This window comes from Neolamprologus multifasciatus, chromosome 8 (assembly GCF_963576455.1).
Source record: "Neolamprologus multifasciatus chromosome 8, fNeoMul1.2, whole genome shotgun sequence".
Taxonomy (NCBI): Eukaryota; Metazoa; Chordata; class Actinopteri; order Cichliformes; family Cichlidae; genus Neolamprologus; species Neolamprologus multifasciatus.
Window position 1 is genome coordinate 54,580 of NC_140446.1, and position 25,557 is coordinate 80,136.

Below are 25,557 nucleotides of genomic sequence, written 5' to 3' on the forward strand. Positions count from 1 at the left end.
CAGATCAGTTTTAAGGCTGCTCCAGTTCTCGAATCTAATTTAAATCAAAGTTTTCCTGAAATAAACTGTCCTCTGGGGGGGGGGGGGGGGAACCCCGCTCACTCGTGCAACGCAGGGGTTTAAATCGAGCGTCCCCAGCCTGTTTCGTGTTGTGCGGCAGTCTGCGCGCGCGCGTGAGCTGATTATCCGCAACCTGAGGAACTTGAATGCAACACACCACAGAGGCCTCATGCTGCATTCAGGTGCTTCAGTTTTCTGTTTTATTTGGACAGGCTTCTGTTTTGTTGGGACAATAACATAAAAGTGATTCATTTCCAGCTTTAAACATGTAAAAATATTAAATTGTTACACAAAGGTCACCTGCCAAATATGTGAGTGTTCACAAGCAATGTTTTTAATTCCTATCCATCATCATCATCATAATCATCATCATCATCATCATCATCATCATCATCATCATCATTACAGGATCCTGAGGGAACTCTTCAGGAGCAGCTTTGTGTTTGTGTGGAACCAGCTTCCAGTTTGGATTCAGGAGACAGACACTATCTCTACTTTCAAGATTAGGCTTCAAACTTTCCTTTTTGCTAAAGCATATAGTTAGGGCTGGACCAGGTGACCCTGAATCCTCCCTTAGTTATGCTGCAATAGACGTAGGCTGCCGGGGGATTCCCATGATGCACTGGGTGTTTATACAGTTCTCTGAATCATTAGTTATTATTAATCCCTGGCTCTCTTCCACAGCATATCTTTTGTCCCGTCTTCCTCGCTTCACCACCAACCAATCACTGCAGATGGCTGTGTCTCTGTGACCCTGGTTTCTTCCTGTTAAAAGGGAGTTTTTCCTTCCCACTGTTACCAAGGTTCTTGCTCATAGGTTGATTGTTGGGTTTTGCTCTGTTTGCTCTGTATTATTGTAGGGTCTACCTGACAATATAAAGTGCTTTGAGGTTGACATCTACGGCTATAACATGTTAAGAAAAGGGAAATTTACAAAACAATAGAGGAAACCCATCAGAAGCTTTAAAGCTTTAGACCATCCTACAGAGAAAGTGTGAAGAAACTGTCAACATGTCAGAGAGTACAGTCTCCTTCACCATAAAAAGGCCGTCAGAAACTGGAGAACTTTGGCAAGGAGCAGTCTGGCAGAACTGCAACACGAGCCACAAGAGAATCCGGAGATAAGTTTCTGAGAGAGCAGCTCACAGGACCACAGCTTCAAGCACAGTTTAATAGTGATCATTGTAAGTCTCAGTTTCAAGTATAAAGAGAAGACTTAGAGTTGAAGGTTTGATGGGATGAGATGCAGCAAGAAAGCCACTGATAACAAGACTGCTAACAAATCAGAAAAAGAAAGAAAAGGCCTGCCTGGGTCTTGAAACCAAAGGACTACTGAAGACTGGAAGATGCTGTCATGGACTGATGAATCAAAATCTGAATCTTTGGTTCATCACACAGGATTTTTGTACATAGCTCAGTGTGTGGCACCAACTGTGAAACATGTAGGAGGAAGCATGATGGACTGAAGCTGTTTTGCTGGATCCTGGGTTGGTGAGTTAAACAGAGTAAGAGGCATCCTGGAAGAAATGACCTCCATGGCGTTCTCCACCTGGTTATTCTGAGGTTCATCCAGCAGCAGAAAAATAAACAAGAAAAAATGACCAAGCCCAAGCTAAAGCAGAACTACCTTAGAAACAAAGAGCAAGAATGTATGCTTGAAACTAGGGATGCACCGATACCACTTTTTTGGAAACGAGTATGAGTACGAGTACTTGCATTTCAGTACTCGCCGATACCGAGTACTTAATAAAAACATGATTTAAATTTACAGGTAACAGCTTTTGTCCTATAATTTAACAAAAAAAAAAAACCCAAAAAACAAGGGACTGGTTTGGAATTAAGAACATTTATTTAAAATGAAAAGCATGTTGTATGCAACATATTACAGAATAAATAATTATGAAAAAAAATTTAAACAGTGACAGTGCAACTCAAGTATTGTTTTCAGTTTATTGTAAACTCTGCCACTTTGGACAACACAAGGGGCATTAATAAACATCTTTGCCATTTAGTGCACAATATTTGAATAAACTAACAACATCCACCAACATAGAACTGTGGCAGTCAGTGCAACTGAGGTAGGTATTAACATCAAGTCTAAGATGACTCACTTAATGGAGAGAAAAAGTTGTTCAGTTCACAGTGAATTCTTCCACAGCATGTCTTTATCCTGTCTTCCTTCTCTCACCCCAACCAATCACAGCAGATGGCCCCGCCCCTCCCTGAGCCTGGTTCTGCTGGAGGTTTCTTCCTGTTAAAAGTGAGTTTTTCCTTCCCACTGTCGCCAAAGTGCTTGCTCGTGATTGTTGGGTTTTTCTCTGCATGTATTATTGTAGGGTCTGCCTTACAATATAAAGCACCTTGAAGCTCCTGTTGTTGTGATTTGGTGCCATATAAATAAAATTTAATTGAGGTTAAAAAAATCTTCCTTTAAATTGTGTGGCTGTATCTATCCAAGTCTGTGTGTCTACTATATTGTCTACAGTCATGCTGCATGTTCCTAATACAGTGAATGAAAATGTTTCATGAGTTCTGTGTGGACGTGGCAGCAGCAGTTTGTGTCTTTGTGTTTCTAAAAATAAAATAAAAATACAGAAACCTTCAGTTCTGTTCATAATAAACCTCCCAGCATTTCCACAGGCTGTATGTAAAAAGCTGGAGTTCCACACATGATCAGAGAAAAACACAGCAGCAAACACTGTGATCTGTGCTGAGCAACGCCCTCTGCTGAGCAAACAGTGGAACTACAAAAGGTGGTAAATGAAAAGCAGCTCAAAGCACGGCTTTAAAGAGATTCACTGAAACACACAACAGTGTCCACATCTGCACTTTATAACAACATAAAGCATCATTATAGGAATAAAACTTTATTTATAAAGCGTACACAACAAAGAGAAGGACACCAGGAACAAAACAAGCCAATCAATGGAACGACACTGTCACGATTTGCGAAGGCAGATCGTGTGGAGATGAGAGAATGAGGACCCAAACGCAGACACAGATACAGGGGAAGGTTTTAACTGAAGGCGAGCCTTTATTTATGGCTGTACGAAAAGTCTACAACACAACAAGCGAAGGGGAACTGAGAAACACTAACAAAACCTGAACTGGGAGAACCTATAAAAGAAACCTAAAAAACAATGCAAAACCTGTAAGTCGGGAACGAGCTGAGACATGAGAACACAGATGAACAGAAGATCCAAAGATGGGAAGCACACACAATAAATACACAGAGAGGAACCATGGAAATTCACAACAGGAAGGAGATGCAGCTGAACCTTATTAGACCTGACGAGACAAAGAGGAAGAAAACCTCAAAAGACTGAATGTGGGACACTCTAAAGTAAAACAGGAAACAACACGAACATAGAAACCAGGAACACTAGACACAAGGGAGGCACACAGACAAAATCTAAGGGCTGGAAAATCACAAAAGTATTAAAGGATAACCAATGAGTTAGAAATACAAAAGACAAAACCACGAAAAAACACAAAATCCCAGAATATTAAATAAACCAGAGAAAGAGCAAATGAAAGCACTCAGACACACGGGGCTTACACTAGCAGAGCACACAGCTGGAAAAGCTTTACAAGCTGAGTTCACACTAGATAAAGCTGCCTAAGGAAAGAAAGCTGGTTTGGATCAATGAAGCTGCAAAATATAAACAGTTCAAACTGTTCTGTGAAAAGAAATCAGATCAAACTGACATGATGTAACCTTGATACCAGCATGTTCACTGTTTTGCAACTCAGTCGAGTTTATTTCAAACAGGAAAAGTGCAACGAGGAAGAGATTTGGTCACACACACCCTGTCTGTCTGATACAAGAAGTTCAACACAGCCAGGCTTTTAGCTGGCTTAACAAAACCTAAAATTTCAGTCAGACCTGACAAGTATCACAATGTTAGTTTTCAGATTTCTTTGCTTTCTGCTTCAGGATCAAGCTCCAACTACCCTAATCAGAGACATTAGAATAGGTGATAGAGAAAATAGAAAATAGAGCTATATGGTCTGATCACCACAAGCACAAAAATAAATACTTGAAGTCAAACTCAGATACTTGCTCTGGACCCAGTTATGGGTGCAGCATTAGTTACCAGGGTGATACAGCCAGGTAAGCAGAGAGCTGCCTTCATGTTCAGGAACCACAGCACTGCCACAATGACACTCTGGTGTTTCGAGTTATTTTGAGTATTACTTCATATAACAGATATTTCCTGGTTGGTTCCTTTATGATTATATTCTCAGTGTAATTTATACGTTTTCTTAGTTTTGCTGCCATCTGTGATCTGCTTTCTGTTGTGGTAAGTTATAGTTCCTATTTAATTCATTGAGTTTGACCTGCCTCCCCTGTGTTCCCCCAGAAGTTTCTGTCTCCATATAGGCTTTTCCTTTCATTGTTACTTCCTGGTTTCTTTTGATAGTCTTTTGTGAAGGAAGCCAAGATTAAGAAACTACAACTTTACATTAGAATGTGCAGACTTCACCCTTTCATAATCAGTGCATAGAGCTTGTTTGTTCCAGTCCACTGAACTCTTCAGGGAGTTTTTAGGACTTCCTGATAATAATGAATTACAGTCATCCAGCCTGGAAGTAATAAATGCATGAACTAGTTTTTCAGATGGAAGAAAGCAGTCTTACATATTTGTTTAATATGTGCGTTGAAGGACATGTCCTGGTCAAAAATGACTCCAAGGTTCCTCACAGTGTTACTGGAGGCCAAGGTAATGCCATCCAGAGTAAGAATCTGGTTAGATACCATATTTCTAAGCTTTTCAGCGCCGAGTACAATAACCTCAGTTTGATCTGAATTAAGAAGCAGAAAGTTAGCGGCCATCCAGGTCTTTATGTCTTTAAGACATTCCTGCAGTTTAACTCATTGGTGTGTGTTATCTGGCTTCATGGACAGATAGAGCTGGGTGTCATCTGCATAGCAGTGTAAATGTATGCTATGTCTTCTAATGATGCTGCCTAAGGGAAGCATGTATAATGTAAACAGAATTGGTCCTAGCACTGAACCCTGTGGAACTCCATAATTAACCTCAGTGTGTGGAGAGGACTCTCCATTTACATGCACAAACTGAAGTCTATTAGATAGAATTTAGAATTTACATTTACTATTAGAAAAAAACCTGAAACAAAAAAACCCCTAAAAACCACAGAAAAACAACTAAAACAAAAAAAAAAATCACAAAGGAAGAACAATACAGTATCCTTAACAGCACCACCGCGAAGCCTTCACTCTGTTCACTTTCTCCTCTTCTGATTCACCTCTCACTTTGGGCTACCCCTGGCTAGAGAAACACAGCCCTCACATAGACGGGTCAGGGAGTAAAATCATTAGTTGGAGCCTTTTTTTGTCTGGCTTACTGCCTCACTGCTATAGGATAGGCCATGCCACAGTCAACTTTTATAACAAATGCCATTAAACGTATGTTACTCTTGGAGCCAATCTGCCTCAGTCGCGTATTCTCTAACCTGTGTAATCTTTCATGGTTGACTCCTAGGCGCTGTTGTCACATGTTAATCGTAATACCTCTGACCACCTCTTAAATTAAGGTTTCAAATCCATGAGGTTTGGTGGCAGGTTTAACAGATTTTAATATTCAACTCGGATAAGCTCAGCAATCAAGTATTTGCCGTAAGTTAAGACTTTAAAATTCAAATGATGGGTAATTTTCAAAGGCTCAAGTTTATTTCCTTTCAGAGGTTTTAGTCTCCTTAGACTTCAGCAGTACGTTTTCCAACAGGAGTCCGTAACAGAGGAGGACAGTAAGTAAGCAACACATTAAAACTACTAGAGGTACTAAACAGTATTAGCACACCAAGTAGTAAACAGTCTGACCATAAACAGAGAGGTTATTGTCCCTTAGTGGAAATTTCACGTATTGATGGTACTTGGCCATAACATTCCTGCATTGGTTAAAATCCACAGTACGTGAGTACAGCACTTGTTTCTGTAGTCATGTTATCTCACTGTGGCAGAATGTAAACAGACCCTTGGACCTGCTAGCCTTGAACAGTGAAGGTACTGGAGTCACTTTTTTCTGAAGCTCTTCCAGTAAATGTAACCTCTGCCTCCCTGTCCCAGTTTGAGTCTGTGCTGCAGCTGGAAGCCTGGTGTGGAGCTCAGAAGAAATCTGCCAAAGTAAGAGCAAACTAGAAAATCAGCTGCAGATGCTTTCCTTGAATTTGTTAATTTATCTGAACTCTCACTGTTATGAAGCAGCAGCTGAAAACACCGCTTCTCTTTTTACTCTTTTCATTTTAAACTGTTTGAAGAGCGTTTGACAAATTATTTAAATCAGCGTTTTGTCTGAGAAGATTTCGGTTATTATCCCAATAACAAGTTTTTCTTTGACTCCAGAAAATGTTTGTCGCTTTTCTGGATTTTCCTTTAACATGAAGAGTACAGACTGATAAAGAATTCCTTTAGTCATAACTATGCTTACATTTAACAGTTATTGTAGAAAAAACAAACACACACTTTTCAGAGGTGTGTGTCGATCGTTCCAGCATTTAAACAGCCAAATGGTAAATGGCCTGCATTTTTATAGCGCTTTTCTAGTCCTTAAGGACCCCAAAGCGCTTTACACTACATTCAGTCATCCACACATTCACACACTGGTGATGGTAGCTACATTGTAGCCACAGCTGCCCTGGGGCGCACTGACAGAGGCGAGGCTGCCGGACATTGGCGCCACCGGGCCCTCTGACCACCACCAGTAGGCAAACATGGGGTTAGTATCTTGCCCAAGGATATTTGACATGCAGCCAGGAGGCAGCCTGGGATCAAACCACCGACCTTCTGATTAGTGGCTGACCTGCTCTGCCACCTGAGCTACAGCCACCCCAGGAGCGTCTCCTGATGAGATGTTGAAGAAAATCACCATGGAAGTTCACTGCAGTTAGCTAAAGCAATAGAAAGCCAAACTGGAGTGACTGTTTTCCGTGACACCATACGGTGCACACTGCAGAGGAATGGCATGCATGGGTATCGTCCATGAAGGAAGCCTCTCCTAAAGCCCATGCACAAAAAAGCACACCTAGAATTTGCTAGGGCCCATGCTGAAAAAGATGAAGACTACTGGGACTCTATACTCTGGAGTGACGAGACAAAGATCACTGTTTTTGGAACTAATGGTTTCAAAACTGTATGGCGTCGTAAAGGTGAGGATTTCAACGAGAAATGCATAGTTCCTACAGTGAAACGTCGTGGTGGCAGTGTCCTTATGTGGGGCTTCATGAGTGCTGCTGGTGCTGGGGAGCTGCATTTCATTGATGGTATCATGAACTCAACAATGTACTGCTCTATACTGAAGGAGAAGATGCTGCCATCACTCCGTGCACTTGGTCGTCACGCACTTTTCCAACACGACAATGATCCAAAACACACATCTAAAGCTACTGTTGCATTTCTGAGGAAGAACAGGGTGAAGGTGATTGAATGGCCAAGTATGTCTCCTGATCTGAACCCAATCGAACACCTGTGGGGAATTCTGAAGTGGCAAGTTGAGCATCACTCTCCATCCAGCATCCAGGCTCTAAAAGAGGTTGTTCTTGAAGAATGGAAAAAGATAGATGTTGCAGTATGTCGTAACTTGTTCATTCCATGCCTAGAAGATTTGATGCTGTCCTTGAAAATCATGGTGGTCATACAAAATACTAGATGTAGTCGTTTTTGTTGCAGGGTGTATTCATTTTTGCTTCAACCAATTTTAGTAAAACTGAAGATTTTGTGATCTAAGTTATATTATTAACCTTAATTTCATGATATGGAGTTAAACAAGTGTTCAATAAAACTCAGCCTTGTGAAAATTTTGGAAATTGTTCTTTTGTTCATTGAGCTACTGATTAAGTTCGTGCTTCTTGAAGGGGGTGTACTTATTTATGCTGAGCACTGTAAATCTATAATAGAAGGATATTGTAGCATTGACTAAATGTTGTCCTAAAAATGAATAACTTAAAAAAGACGGGTTGAGATGCACTTACTAGTAGCTGTGGTCCTAACAAATAGTACTGTGCACCAATAGTTTTACCTATAATAACTCTGGCATACAAGTCACTCCGTAAAGGGAATGGCAGACCCGCATTTCTTATAGCAGCCCAAGACACAGGAACATGCCTGGGAAGAGTCCCACTCATCTGTTCAAGAGAGGTGTACGAAAACGGGTCAGTCAGTTATCAAAGGTGATTTGTTGGAAGCAAATGTTGTAGGCAACCACTGTGAACAGAATAATTCAGGGAAACCTGTAACAAAACTCTATGACCAAGTTTACAGGCAAGATCATGCAGGTAATGTGAGCATAACAGCAGATCTGAGAATAGACCACAGCAATGATGGGCACTGCAGGTTATACATCCTTAATTTTAAGAGTGGCTGGAACCAACACCAGCCACCGCTGGAGAAAGAACCTTAAAAATAAAATAATCACATTAGTGTATATTAGCAACCGGTTGGGGTGAGAGAAGGAAGACAGGATAAAGACATACACAGAGAGAGCTAATACCAAGTGACAGAGTCACCCAAAGGAGAGGAATTTAGCTGGTGGGAAAGCTAGCAAAGATTACCAGGCCGTGCCCTCTATAAGGTGGTCGGGATGGAGGGGATGAGATCAGAATTAGTAGTCACACTATTCCAGGAGGCATTCTAATCAGATGCCTGAACTCCTTGAACTGACTCCTTTCGATATTGAGGAGCAGCGGCTACTACTAAGAGCCCTTTGTGAATGACTGACTGTCTCTAAGGTAGAAACCTGCCACCCTTCAGAGCAAGCTAATTTCCACCGCTTGTATACACGATCAAGTTTTGGGTCACTTGTAACTATTCAATTTTCAATTCAATTCAATTCAATTTTATTTATATAGCACCAAATCACAACAAAAGTCGCATCAAGGTGCTTCATAGATACAGAGAAAAACCCAACAATCATATGACCCCCTATGAGCAAGCACTTTGGCGACAGTGGGAAGGAAAAACTCCCTTTTAACAGGAAGAAACCTCCGGCAGAACCAGGCTCAGGGAGGGGCGGGGCCATCTGCTGCGACCGGTTGGGGTGAGAGAAGGAAGACAGGATAAAAGACATGCTGTGGAAGAGAGACAGAGGTTAATAACAGAAGCACAGCTGAGAAAGGGGACTGTGGCGAGGCGTGGTTGGTGGTGCCGCTGCAGGGGTGGCGAACACACCTGCAGGGCATCCCCAATCATGCGTCGCTGGGTTAAAGGTGTGCTGGGTCCTGGATTCCCGTGTGGTTGTTGTTGATGTGAAAAGCATAAATATGTTGTCTGGTCTGTTGTCGCTTCATTACAGGGACGTAGATCAAATCAACAGTGTCACTTTTATGCTCAGGTGCCTCTTTATCTCGACAGAGCGGTACAACAGATGCATAACTGCAGATGCAGCCTTAGTGCATTAGTAAATCTTCCACTCCCTTCTCCCCTAACTCGTGAACAAAACCTTGAGATACTTAAACTCCTCCACCTGGGGCGGCAAATTCTCCCAGATCTGAAGTGGGCACTCCACCCTTTTCTGGCTTAGGGCCATGGCCTCAGACTCTTAGGTGCTAATTCTCATTTCCATTGCTTCACACTCAGCTGCAAACCAGTCCAGTGCAAGCTGGAGGCCAAGCTTTGATGAAGCCAACCACATTATCAGCAAAAAGCAGAGATGGGATTCTGAGGCCTGGTGAAGAGGTGGTCCAGCATTCCTCAAAGCCTTTGGCCACTTGGCTAAAGAAGTATTCTGTCCATTAAAACCTATGAACTGAGTCAGTGACAAATGGCAGACCTGGTGGAGTCCAATACCCAGAGGAAACAAGTGTGACAATCAAGGATGTGTTTAACATCCTCAGTGATGATTCATCCCCAGACTCTTCCTCTACAAAAAGCATGTGCGTGGGATTGAAGAGGTCCTCGAAGTATTCCTTCCACCACCCTGACTATAACCTCAGTTGAAGTCACGAGCACCCCACGCCCACTAAACACTGTGAGTAGAGCCCCGCTTTGCTCTCCTGAGTCACCTGACAGTTTGCCAGAATTGATTTTAGGCAGATTGAAATTCTTTTTCCATGGCTTCACCAAACTCCTTTTGGTTTTGCTTCCACCACTGACAGAGCTACATTCCACTTGGCGTGCCATTAGCCGTTAGCTAACTCTGAAGTCCCACAGGCTAACCAACCTTGAACTTTTTCAACTTAACAGCTTCTTTCACCTGCAGTGTCCACAATCTGCTTCGGTGATTACAACCAAAACAATCCTGTTGCGACAGCTGATCCATGCAGTCACCTCAGCAAATGGAGGTCCAGAGTTGACAGAAAATACTTTAGAAATGAAGTAAAACAAAGAGACCAGAATGAGTCTGGACTGATTTAGCAACATACCACTGAGTAGAGCTCCTGAGTAAGATGTGTGTTCTGTTTTGCAGCCTTCATTTGAGGCTTTGTTATGGAGATCTGTCTCCATGCGCTAATGAACTACTTTAAGCCACATTTTTGTATTGTATCAGTAATTATTGATTTCTGCTTATAAATACAGCTCAGAGTCATCAGATTTTCATCACATCAATTCAACAGAATTGCAATGACGAAGGTAAGTGAAATCTTAAAATTTCTGACTGAATATATATCAGTCCTATACAGGTTTTGCAGACATGTGACCGCTTACAACTTGTCAGCCATTTTGGACATGTAATAATCCCAAAACTTAATGAAACATTATGTAGATGAGATAAACTATGAGCAAACAAATTAGTGTATATACACTCTCCGAGGAAGCAAAGCTGTCATGGTCCCGGGACTTCTAACCAGTGTTTTGTGTTCTCTTGTATTTTTGTCATTTGGTGTTACGTTTTAGGTCCACTGTTTATTCTAAAGGTTCCTAGGTTATTCTGTTTAGATGTCGTTTATTAGATTTCCCCTCGTCTTGATCTCCTCCATACCTGCTTCATGCCCTGGAGGACGGGGCTGTGGCCCCCCCACACCCTCTAGCAGATCATTACATGAAGGAACCTTTTAAAAACAAGCGCGTCCATGCTCACAGGTGTACACACGGGTGCTCACACACACAAACTACACCCTTTTTGGCTCCTACCTCAAAGCACACTGTGTGCTGTCGATCTTACATGCTGCACAATAATGTTTAACATTTAGTATTTACTGTCACATTCACATAGATCATTGTGATGTTGTTTATTGTATTGCTCTCATTTTCTTCTGCTTGTTTTCTTTTTTCTTTCTCAACAGGTGATCCAGGTGATTGATGGATGTATTTTTTTGTTTGCTTATTTAGTTGGTTTTTGGTTTTTTGCCCTTTATCCGCTCTTCCCCGCTGTTTTTTTCCCCCTCTTCCTTTCTCCCTTTTCTTTTCCTCATTCAAGTCTGTCCCGTATCTAGCAAGTGAAAATTAAAAAATAAATAAAATAAACAACAAAAGGTGAATCAAATAGACCATTACGGCAAAGCTGGGGTGGTCTATTTGGTAAAGTAAATCTGTTGGGCATCTTTATTCGCCTTTAGACAATAATTCTGATGCAAAAGAGCCAAACGGGACAGGCAAGGAAAAAAAAAAAAAAAGATTTCCCCTCGTGTCTTTTCCCCGTGTCTCCCTTTGTGTATCTGAGTTCTTATGCCTTGTTTCCCCTTGCTTGTATTTTATTCCGTGCCTTCCCAGCCCATTATGTCCGTGTTCTCCCCATGTTCTCTCCCCCTCCAGTCCGCGTCTCGGTGTACTTCCTGTTTTACTTTGATAGTCTCCCGTCGGTGTACGTCATGCTGTATTTGCTCCTGCCCTGTCTCACGATTATCAGTGTTCCCCGTGTGCTCCCACCCCCTCATTATCCTTCGGTGTATTTATGTCCGCGTCTCACTCAGTTCTGTGTTGCGTCCTCCCTCATAGTTGTGTGCTGTGTTTCCTTGTGCGTTAGCTTTAATATTTCCCAGTTTAGTTTTTGTTTTGCCGTTCTGTAAATGAAGCGTCATTTTGAGCTTAAGTTTTCTTTCCCGTGAGTTTGCATTTGGGTCCTCGCCTGGCTGCAGACAGCCGTTTCATGACAAAAACACTTTCCTGACTAGCATCTCGCTCGTACTTTGAGGCGACTGTTGTTGTGGTTTGGCGCTGTATAAATAAAACTGAATTGAATTGAAAATTGAAATTTTTTAGCCCCAGCTCTTGTCAGCGGTCCAGCATGTCTGATCTGCTGACAGTAACTAACTGTGACTCATGTAAGCTTTCTTATGTTAGAACCCTAACGTCAGTTCAGGAGTGATCACTACCGCTGATCATGTTCAATATGGCGGACAGCAGTTGAGCGACATGTGCATGATGTCACATGCAGAACCTCTATAGTTTGTGTCTGTGTGGCACCATCACAGTCTGACAGTCACAAACGTTACAGCTCTACATGAAGCTTTGACTGAAGTAAAATAAGAACACCTCCTCTGTTCCAGCTGCTGTCAGCCTTCATCCTGCTTCCTCTGCTGACCGGCTGTGAACCTTTCATCCTTCCACTGGACTGCAGCGATGTCTATACCCAAGACACCAGTCGAACCAGTGGAGTGTACACCATTTATCCCATTGGAGCCACGTCTGCTGTCCTGGTAGACTGGAGTTATTTACTCTAATGATAAGCTGATTTTTTAGTGTTGTCATTTTCAGACCATCATGACTCATCCAAAGATGCAGAATCAGAATCAGAAAGGGTTTTATTGCCAGATGTTGAGCAGGTTTACAACATTAGGAAATTGCTGCGGTACTTAGTGCAAACATACTGTCATATAACGCTTAAATAGACATAAAATAAGAATTAAAAGTGCTAAGTAGATAAATATATACATGAGTGCAGGTGGTGATCAGTGCAAACATGGCATGATGCAGTGAACACAGCGTAGTGTGTTAGTGGTGGGAACAGTCATATGGTTATTGTTCATGAGTCCAACAGCAGAGGGGAAGAAACTGTTCTTATGGCGAGAGGTGCTGGTGCGAATGGACCGGAGCTTCCTGCCTGAGGGGAGCTGGTCAAACAGACCAGGGTGAGAAGGGTCAGCTGCACGCCCGAGCTGCACGCCCCAGTGTCCTGGAGGTGCACAGGTCCTGCAGAGATGGGAGTCTGCAGCCAATCACCTTCTCAGCAGAGCGCACAACACGCTGCAGTCTCTGTTTGTCCCTGATGGTGGCTCCAGCGCACCACACGGTGATGGAGGAGGTGAGGATGGGCTCGATGATTGCAGTGTAGAATTGCATCATCGTCCGTGTTGGCAGGTTGAATTTCTTCAGCTGCCTCAGGAAGTACATCCTCTGCTGGGCTTTCTTTATGACGGAGGTGATGGTGGGCTCCCACTTCAGGTCCTGGGTGATGGTGGTACCCAGGAAGCGGAATGAGTCCACAGAGAAGATGCATTTCCTTTGTGTTTTCATTGATTCATTTGGTTCATTTGGTTCTTCCGGCCAAAAATGCACCAAAATCATTACATTTCATTCTCCAGACCAGTGGTTCCCAAACTTTTTTGTTAGGCCCCTCTTTGTTTCCCCCCCCCCCCCCCCCCACCGGCACAAACACATCCTCCAACCACGCACACCCACCATATTTAGTTTTCAAACTTCATTGCAGATTATTTTACACCTCAAACAATGTAAACAATGAAACAAATAAAAGTAAACAGCAATAAATTACAGGTAGCAATAAAATAAACTACTAGGCAAGGCAAGGCAAGGCAAGTTTATTTGTATAGCACAATTCAACAACAAGGTAATTCAAAGTGCTTTACAGAGACATTAGAAACAAAAACAAATAAAAAGCATGATTTAAAATTGATTAAAACAAGCAAACAAACTAACTAATTAACAAACAAACAAACAAACAAAACAGTATATAAAATCAAAACAGATAAAATCAGAACAGTAGATAAAATCAGTAATTAAAATGTGAGTTTTGAAATTTAAGCCTAAGTGTGGATTTGGTGCTTTATTCAAATGCAGCTGAGAACAGGTGAGTCTTCAACCTGGATTTAAATAAACTGAGTGTTTCAGCTGATCTGAGGCTTTCTGGGAGTTTGTTCCAGATATAAGGAGCATAAAAGCTGAATGCAGCTTCTCCGTGTCTGGTTCTGACTCTGGGAACTGATAAAAGACCGGATCCAGATGACCTGAGGGATCTGGAAGGTTCATACTGGGTCAGGAGGTCACTGATGTATTTTGGTCCTAAACCATTCAGAGCTTTATAGACCAGCATCAGAACTTTAAAGTCTATCCTCTGACGGACAGGCAGCCAGTGTAAAGACCTCAGAGCTGGACTGATGTGGTCCACTTTTTTGGTCTTAGTGAGGACTCGAGCAGCAGAGTTCTGAATGAGCTGTAGTTGTCTGACTGATTTTTTAGGTAGACCTGTAAAGATGCTGTTACAGTAATCAAGCCTACTAAAGATGAATGCATGGACTAGTTTTTCCAGGTCCTGTTGAGACATCAGATCTTTTATCCTTGATATATTCTTGAGGTGATAGTAAGCTGATTTTGTTATTGTCTTGATGTGTTTTTCTAAGTTTAGGTCTGCATCCATCACTACACCCAAATTTCTCGCCTGGTTTGTGGTTTTTAGGTGTATAGACTGAAGTTCTCTGGTGACCTGTAATCGTTTATCTTTGGCGCCAAAGACTATTACCTCAGTTTTGTTTTTGTTTAGCTGGAGAAAATTGTGGCACAACCAGTCATTAATTTCCTCAATGCATTTACCAAGAGCCTGTACAGGGCCTCGGTCTCCTGGTGACATTGTGATATATATTTGTGTGTCATCTGCATAGCTATGGTAGTTTATTTTGTTGTTCTTTATAATCTGTGCCAGTGGGAGCATGTAAATGTTAAACAGAAGGGGTCCCAGGATGGAACCTTGGGGAACTCCACATGTGATACTTGTCTGCTCAGATGTGAAGTTACCTATTGATACAAAGTATTTCCTGTTTTCTAAGTATGTTTTGAACCAGTTTAGTACAGTTCCTGAAACTGTACTACTGTACTGTACTAACCTACTACCTCTTTTAAATAACAGAACAACGTAACATCTTTACGGTGTAATTATTTTAGGTGTAGTTTTCTTTGTTTTTTACTGTGTGAGAATATTCAACATTGCTATCAACACATTTTTCAAAAAATGAGTTTAAAAACATAACAACTGTGGGATGCTGTTTGTTTGTTGTTGATTTTGATTTGGACAGCCCACTGCGTGTTCCCAATGCAGGGGAACCAAATTACTACCTTGGCACCACCGTTGTGCAGGTGAAGCCAACGGCAACATATGCTTAATCATGTGTTCTAGTCTTTGGCTGGAAGGAAGTTGGTTTGGAAACATATTTGGCGATGGTTTATCTTCTGCTTTGCTTTTGTGTGGGAGCCCCACTGCTCTAGACAAGACCTCCTCCAGCCAACCTGCAGGATGTTCACTCACCACCAGGGGGCACTTTGATATAGTGTATCACATGTTAATATGTATTATTGTATGTGCATTATTATTGTATTTATCTTTCTCTATTTTCTAATGATTGTGTGTGTGTGTGTGTGTGTGTGTGTGTGTGTGTGTGTGTGTGTGTGTGTGTCTGCAGGTATACTGTGACATGGACTCACAAGGACAGTGGACAGTGAGTATCTGAACTCCCAGCTTCATGTCTGGTTGTCTGAAGTGCTTAGACTGCTTAGTGATGGTATGAGAGCCCAATAAGAATCGATAAGAGAATCAAAATGAAGGAATTCTTATGAATTCCCATCCCTACTTACTAGGAATGGACCAATCAGATGTAAAGTATCAGTATGGGTCCAATCCTGAGCTAAATGATTGGATCGGATATCAGGGAGAAATAAGAAAAAGTAACCTGATCCATTAAGTATCAGGAAAGCACCTCACCAAACTTGCGACATGTTGTAACCCAGCTCATGATCTTAACACGTCAGAGCAGTATGCGTCACGTAATAGAGCAGCTGTTGTGTGCGAGACCTCTCAGCGGTCTGGAGTTCACACTGAAATCCTCACTAAACTGGCATTTCATCTACGAGCAAGCGATCCCAGAGAAGTAAAGCAGGTGTGCAAGTTCATCTCGAATGTTTGTAAAGCAATCCCACGTTAAGCTTAACAGCCGATATATGGAGCTCGGACTTCTGTGCATTGTCATTGCTAAGTCTGACCGTACAATGGGTAGGCTCAAGTTTTACTTTGACAAAAAACTGCAGGCTAAACAGTTTCATGGTTCGAAAAAAAAACCTAAGAAAAACACTTTTTTTCATACTTGTGTTAAGTTTTGTATAGAAATTACACAAAATTCAGTCTCAGGTTAAATGTGATAGAAACAGCTCACACTGACACCTATCTTGTTAAAAGATGAGTGTCGTGAAGCTGTGTTTGCATTTATTTGCACTGCTTTCCACTCTGGATGTCTGTTTATGTTAAGCTTTAAGTATAAAGGGTCCATTATGCAACTTTTTTTTTAAGTTGTTGAATATAAACATTATTTTGTGCTGATAGTGCATTTCATTTATTCAGAACCAAAGAGTTTTTGAAATCTGCATAAAACTGTATTTTAATTTACTTTCTGAATATTACTTACATACTTAGATTTCTGCTTAAAGTTTAAATAAAAACTTCAGTATTGCTTAACTGCAAAATATTTTGGGTTTATTGTATTTTTTGCATACAAGTATAATAGAATAGCTTTAGTGTTTTGTATCTTAAATTTGAGTGTGAACGTATAGAGAATGCAGCGAAATATTAAAAAACTGTTTTATTGATCATAACATAGACTATATTGAATTCATATCGGTATCAGCAGATATCCAAATTTAAGATATCGGACATAAAAAAGTGGTATCATGCCATCTCTACTACTTACCCGTGCAGACTGTTTGGACTGTGGGATGAAGCCGGAGTACCTGGAAAGAAAGTGGAGAACATGGATTAAAACCAGGAACGTCTTGCTGTGAGGCGACAATCCATCATGCCACCTTCAGCCTCTCATTTCATACTAAATATTTACTGATTCCATTTTTTTAATTGATGTTTTTAACTCTTACCCCACTACACTATAAATATACATCGGCTAAACTTAATCAAAAACCAAAGGTAACAATTTGCATTGATGTTTTTCAGCAATCCCAACTCAGCCACTACTGAGTAAATCCAATGAGACATTTTTATAATTAGCCCAACTCAACTACTCTGCTGCAGACATGACTTTTAGACTTTTTCCTCTAAAAGCTTAATTAAGGTCAAGCAACGTAAGTTCAGTAAAAAGGGGTTTTTAGTAATATTAAGTGATTAAATTATTTCAATTTAAGTCATTCTAATGTTTTTTCCTACTAAAAAGTGTCCATGAACATTGTTACATAAATATTATTGTTAGTAACTTTTTTAAAACCACTTAAGCCCACGCCCCGGTACTGGGGGCAAAAAGGAGGAGATCACGTTTAATCGGTTATAACACGGGGTGAGAATTATAAGTCCAGACGTGTGGCATCCACAGAAACCTCTGAATTTCAGCTAAAATGTCATATAAACCATTTCTACAACCACCAAACACATCGAAAACAAGCCATGATTAAACGAGCAGTTACGTAAATGCGCAGAAGTCCGCTAAACAAACAAAACTCAACCAGAAATTCTCCAGACTTCATGTAACTGGCTAAAGACAGGCTGGTTAGCTTCCAGGGCTATCACTGACTCCACACACCAAGTTTCACCACAATCAGACCAAAATTCACTGAATGAGCCACAAAAGAAGACCACAATAACATACAGAGGCTCAAATGCGCTAAGACAGAAATTGGCTTACCGCCCCGATTTCCTCCGTTATTTTCGCCGGTAGCCACGTGATTATCAGTAGTTGCCATGCCTACCTTTCGTCAACAACCTGCATTTTAGACCCACCTACAGACACGTGACTGGACAGACGCCAAATGCAGCAAATTTGGGCCCACGTGGGTTTTGGCATCACAACGTCGGATTGGTTGAAGTGACGTGAACGTGGCACTGTTACTTTGAACCTACTGGCTCAAACAATTAAAAAGAGGTGTCAATCGTGCAAATTGACCAAAAGAAACCAAAGTTCCAGCCCCTCGGAGTTTAAAGGGCCAGAGACCAATTAAACACTTCATGCGCACAGCAGAAAAGGGCCGTTACCATGTAAATGTGTAATGGCCCTAACCCTAACCCCCTAACCCTAATTCTTCAAAAATATATTTTTAAAAAAGCATTTTTTTAGTCCTGTTAATAAAATTTATTAATTTCTGCTCTTTAATACCTAAAAAATCAACTGGCATGGCAGGGCTGTAGTTTTTCACTGTTTCACTTTAGAAACATAAATCTTTGCACAGATGATGTTTATATGTTGGTTACTAAATTTCTGGAATCAAATGTGAACTGAGGCATATTTTTAAAAGGGTTATATGCTAAAAATTAAAGTCTCAGTAACTTTGACACTGTAATATCTGCTTCAGTATTTACATATTTGATGAAATCGCACAAGTGTTAGCTTTATTTTGATACCAAGATTGTAAGGACAGAGTTTGTAATTGCAGAGAAATAATCAATTAAATTTGGGCATTACATTTTTGAGCAGGAAGCTCAGAACCCCCTGTGGGGCTTAAGAGGTTAAATGTAGTTACAATAAATTACACATAGCAATTCCATTGTTATATTAATATTGTTTCTTGCAAAAGCAGTGTTCAAAACAGACACGTCCATGTTAAAAAATATGTCACGCAAAATAAGAGAAAAAACAAGCCATACAAAAATGTCTGGGAGATCAAAATAAATACATGAACTCAAATTGTCATGGCTGTGTGCAGGCAGGCAGGAAGAGAGGACCCAAAATGCAGGACTCACGAAGGCAGAAGTAACTCAAAATACTCAGCTTTATTGCTGGGAAGAAACTGAACAAAAGACTAACTAGACTGGGAGAATGGAACAAACTAAACAGGTCGGCAGGCTGGCAAACAGAACACACAGTGAAAGAGAGACGCAGACACTCACTACAAGAGGTGAACAGAGCTAAGAGGAAACAGCTGGGAGACACAGCTGACGCTGATTACACTGATGAGAGAGGGAGAGCACAAAGCTGAGCGCACAGACCTACAAAGTAAAACAGGAAGTACACGACAGACAGAGAGATCAGACACAGAACTAAACAGATGCAGACTCATGGACAGACAGAAGGAGCACAGAGAAGAGGGAGCACAGAATAAACACTGGGAAACCAAATAACAAAACTTAAAAACAAGAACTCAGGAAGTACTGCCAAACTAGGAAGCTGAAATACTAGGACAGAAACCAAAACAAACAGTCATACTTTATAACAGAATCAAAAGTACAAAACCAAAAACACTGGGTCACCGATCCAGGACCGTGACACAAATACTTGCAGGCTTTTACCAACAAGTTGTCCTTGAGCCAGAAACTAAAACAATGATAATGCAGAGGACAGAAAGTTCAAATTCCAAAAAGCTGCTGTTAAGCAAAAGCACACTGATGGCTTCATGTATTCTAGTTAGTTTTAAACTATCACCAATACACAGCACAACTTTACAAATAAATAACAGGGCAAACTTGCTCTTGAACTTGATTCCAGCCAAATGCTTCACATTGTTTATCTCCAAAAGTTGATTCTGTTCATCTGGACGTAGCGTTTTGTGGGAGAAACGTTTCGTCATCATCAGGTGACGTCTTCAGTCTCAGCTGACTGCAGGTTTCAATCTTATAAACAGTACATTTGCATAATGACTGAAACCAGCTCACTGAAGGAACAATGGGCTGAGAGGTCAGTTCCTTAATCTTAATTATACAAATTCTCATGACCATTGATCAAAGACCACTGATCAATAGTCATGAGAATCAATGATCCCGCGTCGGTGGGAGCTCCAAGACTCTCCTAAGTAGCTCCCCCGACGAGCCCTGATCAGCGGTACCGGTCCGTGAGTCGTTTGGTACCGGGCCGCGAGAGTTGAGGCTCAGGTGTGAAATGTCTGGTTTTCAGGGTTTTTATCGGTTTTCAGCGTTATTTTGTTATCCTTTTTATCGTTTACTCGGTTTTCCTGGGTCTTTTCACATGTGTTATGAATAAATCTTCTTTTTTTCAGTACTAGTTTTATTTTGTTGTATTTATCCGCGACACATTAACCGGTCCGTGGCGCAATAAAGGTTGGAGACCGCTGCCCTAGCAGGGCCACACCCACCAGGCCTGAAGGCGCCTGTAAACAAGTGTTCAGACACACCTGCACCCATACACACACCCACACACACACTCATATCTACAAACATGGAGAAGAGGGGCAGCAACACCAAAAATACATATAACATAACAAGTCCATAACTACTGACAGGCACAGGTCCCATAAATATTATATTTTAAAAGACAGTTTTAAAAAAACAACACAGTTTCTTGTTTTCTTGTTTGTTTGTTTATTTGTATTTAATGACAATGTGCTCAAATTATTTTGCTCCTGTGGAGATTTATCTATTTAAAGAGCAACATGGACATTTAAAAGACAGGACTTGTTTTTCTAATTATGTGTAAGAAAATAAATACTACCAAAAAAACTGCACAGTCATGGCTTTTTCTTTTGTTTTTCTTTTTTCAGAATACAAAATTTAAAGGCAAACAATACTGAAAGAAAAATTCAAACCTTTTTAACTATGGTGTTTAACAAAAACAAGCAAGCAAACAAGAAATAAATAAATAAGCAGTTGTTAGAACTGCAGCTAAATAGTTTTCAGATGGCCCAACCGTCTAAACCCAAACAGAGACCTAGAATGTGCCTATCTCTGAAGAAACATCTGATGTTTACATGTGCTGTGACAATTTTCATAGCCCATATTTGACGAATACCTTTCCTGCCTCCTCCCCAGGTGTTCCAGAGGAGGTTGGACGGCTCGGTGAACTTCTACAGACCCTGGGATCAGTACAAGACGGGCTTTGGTAACGCTGCTGGAGAGTACTGGCTTGGTGAGGAATGGGTGCTGTTTATCAGTCATTAAGTTATCTGTTCATAAAGTAGAACCTCTTATGGGACTTCAGGGGTAGTGGTATAACCATAAAAACTTAATCAATGAGTTTATGATTCTCTCCAGGTTTGGAAAATGTCTTCTACCTGACACAGAGAAAAAGGTACGAGCTGATGGTCAACATGGAAGATTTTGATGGAAACAAAGTGTTTGCTCGTTACTCCTCGTTCTCCATCGATGGGGAGTCTGACGGCTACAGGCTGAATGTGTCTGGATTCACTAATGGAGGGGCAGGTGGGTGAATACATATTTAAGTAAGTTTAAAGTGACATTTTGTGCTGGATTCTTGTGGAGAGTCTGTAGGAACAGCAGGTCATGAATCAGTGCCTGGGGAAAGGAGCTCAAATACAGGAGGCTGGTCCAAAAATAGTCCATTTAGAACACGCCCAGTACACCTGCTGATCAGTCTGACTGGGATTAAAGGTAATGTTGGGATTGTTCATCTGTGTTTCTGTAGGAGATGCCCTGAGTCATCACAATGGACAGAAGTTCACTACATTTGACAAAGACCAGGACAGCTGGGCAGGAAACTGTGCAAAATTATTTCTGGGGGCGTTCTGGTACAACGACTGTCACAATGCAAACCCTAACGGGGTTTATCGTTGGGGGGATGATGGTACTATCAATGCTGTTGGTGTGGTCTGGAAACAGTGGAAAGGTCGTGATTACTCTCTGAAGACCATCAGCATGAAGATCCGTCCTGTGCAGTAAATCTGCAGGACAAACAAATCTGTGACATGAATATTTAACAACAGCAGTCAAAGTAAAGATCGCTTTCCTTTGATTACGAGAGAGAGAGAAAGATTAGAGATCTTTAAACCTGTTTATGTCCTGTAATGTTACATGATGTGATCTCCTCTGAAATGTTGTCATCAATAAAGCTGCACCAAAAAATTTGACTTTTTCTTTCGCCCCTCCTTTCTCTCTGAGCTTTTCCACCACTCCATCCCAGCAGACACTCAGTAAGAAGCAGGGTCTGTTTTCCTACCATCAGCTGCACTCGAGCTTTATCACAAGACTGAAATAATCCCTTCATTTCTACTCTCAGTCTGAACCAGCTGCTGTTGCTCGCTGCCTGAAGGTATGAAGGTAAGAACCTGCTGCCCCAGGTTGGGGGGGGGGGGGGGCGTCAGAGGGGGGATTCGCCCAGGGCACCAAACAGGCTAGGGCCGCCACTGCAGCTGAGTGGGCTGAATAATTACGCACACCCCACTCTGCAGTTATTTATTTGTAAAAATGTTTGGAATCATGAATGATTTTCGTTCCACGTCTCACGTGTTCACCACTTTGTGTTGGTCTTTCACCTGGAAGTCCAATAAAACTGATTCATGTTTGTGGCTGTAATGTGACAAAATGTGGGAAAGTTCAAGGGGGCCCAATACTTTTGCATCCACTGTACCTGTCAAAAACTTCAACCTGTTGAGTACGATTTGATGGTCAACAGGCTGCGCTGAGATCAAGCAAAATGATCACAGAACAATTTCCTGCATCAGAAGACGTTAATAGATTATTATAGACCCTTAAGAGAGCCGTCTCAGTGGAGTCCTGCTTTTTAAAGCCATATTGAAAAGGGTCAAAAATCTGTAATCTGCATAGTAAGGACCTGAACTGATTTTCTACAATTTTTTGACACCCCCTTTATAATTTGCTTATAAATGGAAATTTTGAAATAGGCTGATTATTACCAGTAGAGCTAGGATCTAGATCCAGTTTTTTCAATAGACTAGTTACCTCTGCATGTTTAAAATAAGATTCAACACAGCCTTGTATCAGTGAACTGTTGATGATGGATAGCAATGTGGGGCCAATACTGGTGTCCCAGACAGGACAGAGGGAGGTAATATATCGAAGGAGCATGATGAGCATTTCATTTGACTTGTTACTGTAGTTAAGTCATTGAGTGTGATTGGAGAAAAAGAAGTAAATGACCCAAGAAACACGGGGACATCTTCATAAGGGGAAGCACTTGAGGAGATTTTGGATCGCACATTCATCACCATATTTACAAACAGCATATTGAAATGTTGGAGAAACAATGCTGTTGATAGTTTCAATTAGTGTCGTGGTTCTGAGTCGGATAATCCATAGTTTATGCTTTGATTATTAATATCTTTTGTTTTGGTTAAATTCCTGTTATATCTTGTGGAGTTGTTTAGTTCTTTAGCGCTGCTTTTATGCCTGTCAGCTGTGTCCCCTTGTCTAGTCTCCTCTTTGTGAATTGTGGTGCTTCCTGTTGTACTTTGAAGGTCCGTGTCTTATGTCATTGTGTTCTGTTTTGCTTCCTCCCTGTCTCTTTAATGAGGCTCAGCTGTGTCCCCCTCCTGTGTGCCATTCCCTTGTTTCCCTCTGTGTTGAGTTGTGACAGCTCAAAGAGATCATCTGGCTTAAGAATATCTTTTTTAAAATTACAGCTGTTCCACCTCCTCGTCCAGATATCCAAGGTGCACCGAGAAATGAACAGACATTTTGTTGACTCTGAAAATTATCCATAGCAGATTTGTTCACCAACAATGCATGAAAAGAAAACTGAATGGTGATGATGCCAAACAAAATTGTAGCAAAAACACTTGCACAACATGTAAACAAACACACGAACAAAGGCAGAGGTACAGTCAAACACAAGCACCATCTTGCCTGCAATTTATGCCAAGATTCCTAACAGAGGATTTTGCCAAAGAACCAAGAGGTCCAAGTGTCTCCTTTTTCCCAGACATGCATTTTTCTGATGCAATGATCATTATTTCCGTTTTGTCTTGATTTAATTGAACTGCCTCCCAACCACCATTTAACACTGTCTAGTCACTTTAACAAACTGTGGAGTTTAGACATTTCATTTAAATGAAATGACGTGTACAACTGAATATCATCTCCATAGCAGTGATAAAAGAGACCCTTAAAGGTTGACAGAATCTGCCCAAGCAGATACAATAAAAACAGCAGAGGCCCCAAAACACTTGTGTGCACCTTCCTCCACCCTTTTATGCCACACTGTGACATAAAAGAGTCACATTATTCAGTATTTAAGTCACAGGCTGTCCTCCCTCTTCACCACAGCCATTTCAATGACAAAATCCACTAGCATGCGTCCTTCTGCATTTCTCTCCTTAACACCAGACCTACCCAACACCACCTCATCACCTCTGTTCCTTCAAGTCCATTGAAGTCTGTGTCAGTCACCACTCTCTCCCGCCTGAGGACTGTCTCTACCACTTCATCCAAGTTACTTCATAATTCCTCTCAGTTTCTTTTGGCACCTTGTTCACAAACAGCACTGGAGGCAGTCGTTGATAATCCAGGCCCGACCACGCCAGTATAGAGATCTCATTTGTGCTGATCTGCATGTTTGCACTGGACGCCCTTTCTGACCCAATCCCAATCCTCATTTATCGAGGCTTGGGACTAGGACTACACTAGGAGTACACTATCTTGTGGCTGGGTTAAATAAGTAATCAGGTGTGATCAATTAATATTTTAACATGTGAAGAGAATGGAATATACTTACTTTTGTAATCTAGTAATGCAACTGTGATTACATTAAACATGTTACTATCCAGTTCTGTGCTCATTACATTCGAATTCAGTTTCTTTTTACTTTCATTTAGCACTCACTCACATACATCACCAATGCCATAACCTGCCCCCAAATAACAGCTTAGCCCCTTTTCCATTAGCACTTACTCCGATTGACTCGTCATAGCACGATGATATACCTGCCGTGGCTTTTAATCAGACTCAGGGACCATGGCTTTGTTTTTCTAGTGATTTCCCACGTCGCTGGGTTTCAGAAATGTTGGTTTTGATTTCCATGAACGAGGCACTATCATGACTCATCATTGACGCCACTGACCAGCCAATCTCTGAACATTTGGAGCGATCACTTGGATTGCTGGTACCAGGTACTATGACCTAATGGAAAACCTTGTAACCGTCGCAAGATGATTTGAGTAGGTACTAATGGACTTGTATGTCACTGAGTCACACCAGTGGGAATGAGAATGGCCTGCAAAAAACAAACCTCTGTAAGACTCTGCAGTTTTAATTCATTGTCACCAGTGTTTATGACCTTCATTTCTTGGTGTAATAACAGTCAGATGGAACGTTTGTACTTGAAAATAATCTTGTAGCTCTGAAAATTTTTTTGGTGTATGATGACAAGGTGTCTTAACCACAATATAGTTTCATGTTGGATTGAAATTATACAAACTGCTTTCATATTTGGTTAAACTGCCTACGTGGAATTGCCAGAAGAAACTCAAGAAATTCAAGGAAACACAATCCAGGGAATTTTACAAACATGAATCCTTTCCCTATTTGCCACAGATGAATGAGCTCCATCAGACAAGCACAACACTGCATTTATTATTTAAGTATAGTTGTTGTTGTTAAAATGATAACTTTGGGAGTTTCTGTTTTGTCTGTTCAGCCAGTGCCTTATAAAACAACATTAATTAATGTGGTTTAGGACTGA

The 25,557-nt window shown here is 41.2% G+C and overlaps 1 protein-coding gene and 1 long non-coding RNA gene across 2 annotated transcripts in view; one reads left to right on the forward strand and one right to left on the reverse strand.

Moving 5' to 3' along the window:
• LOC146512000 (uncharacterized) overlaps positions 1-25,557 on the reverse strand; it is a 192,860-nt gene that overhangs the window by 52,515 nt on the left and 114,788 nt on the right. The window lies entirely within an intron of this gene.
• LOC146512006 (microfibril-associated glycoprotein 4-like) lies at positions 6,083-21,988 on the forward strand. Its single transcript, XM_085170582.1, has 7 exons — positions 6,083-6,208; positions 10,595-10,648; positions 12,505-12,654; positions 15,646-15,681; positions 20,934-21,030; positions 21,156-21,323; positions 21,547-21,988. Exons 2-7 carry the CDS (start codon positions 10,640-10,642, stop codon positions 21,798-21,800), a joined length of 714 nt encoding a protein of 237 aa, XP_085026708.1. The 5' UTR covers positions 6,083-6,208; positions 10,595-10,639; the 3' UTR covers positions 21,801-21,988.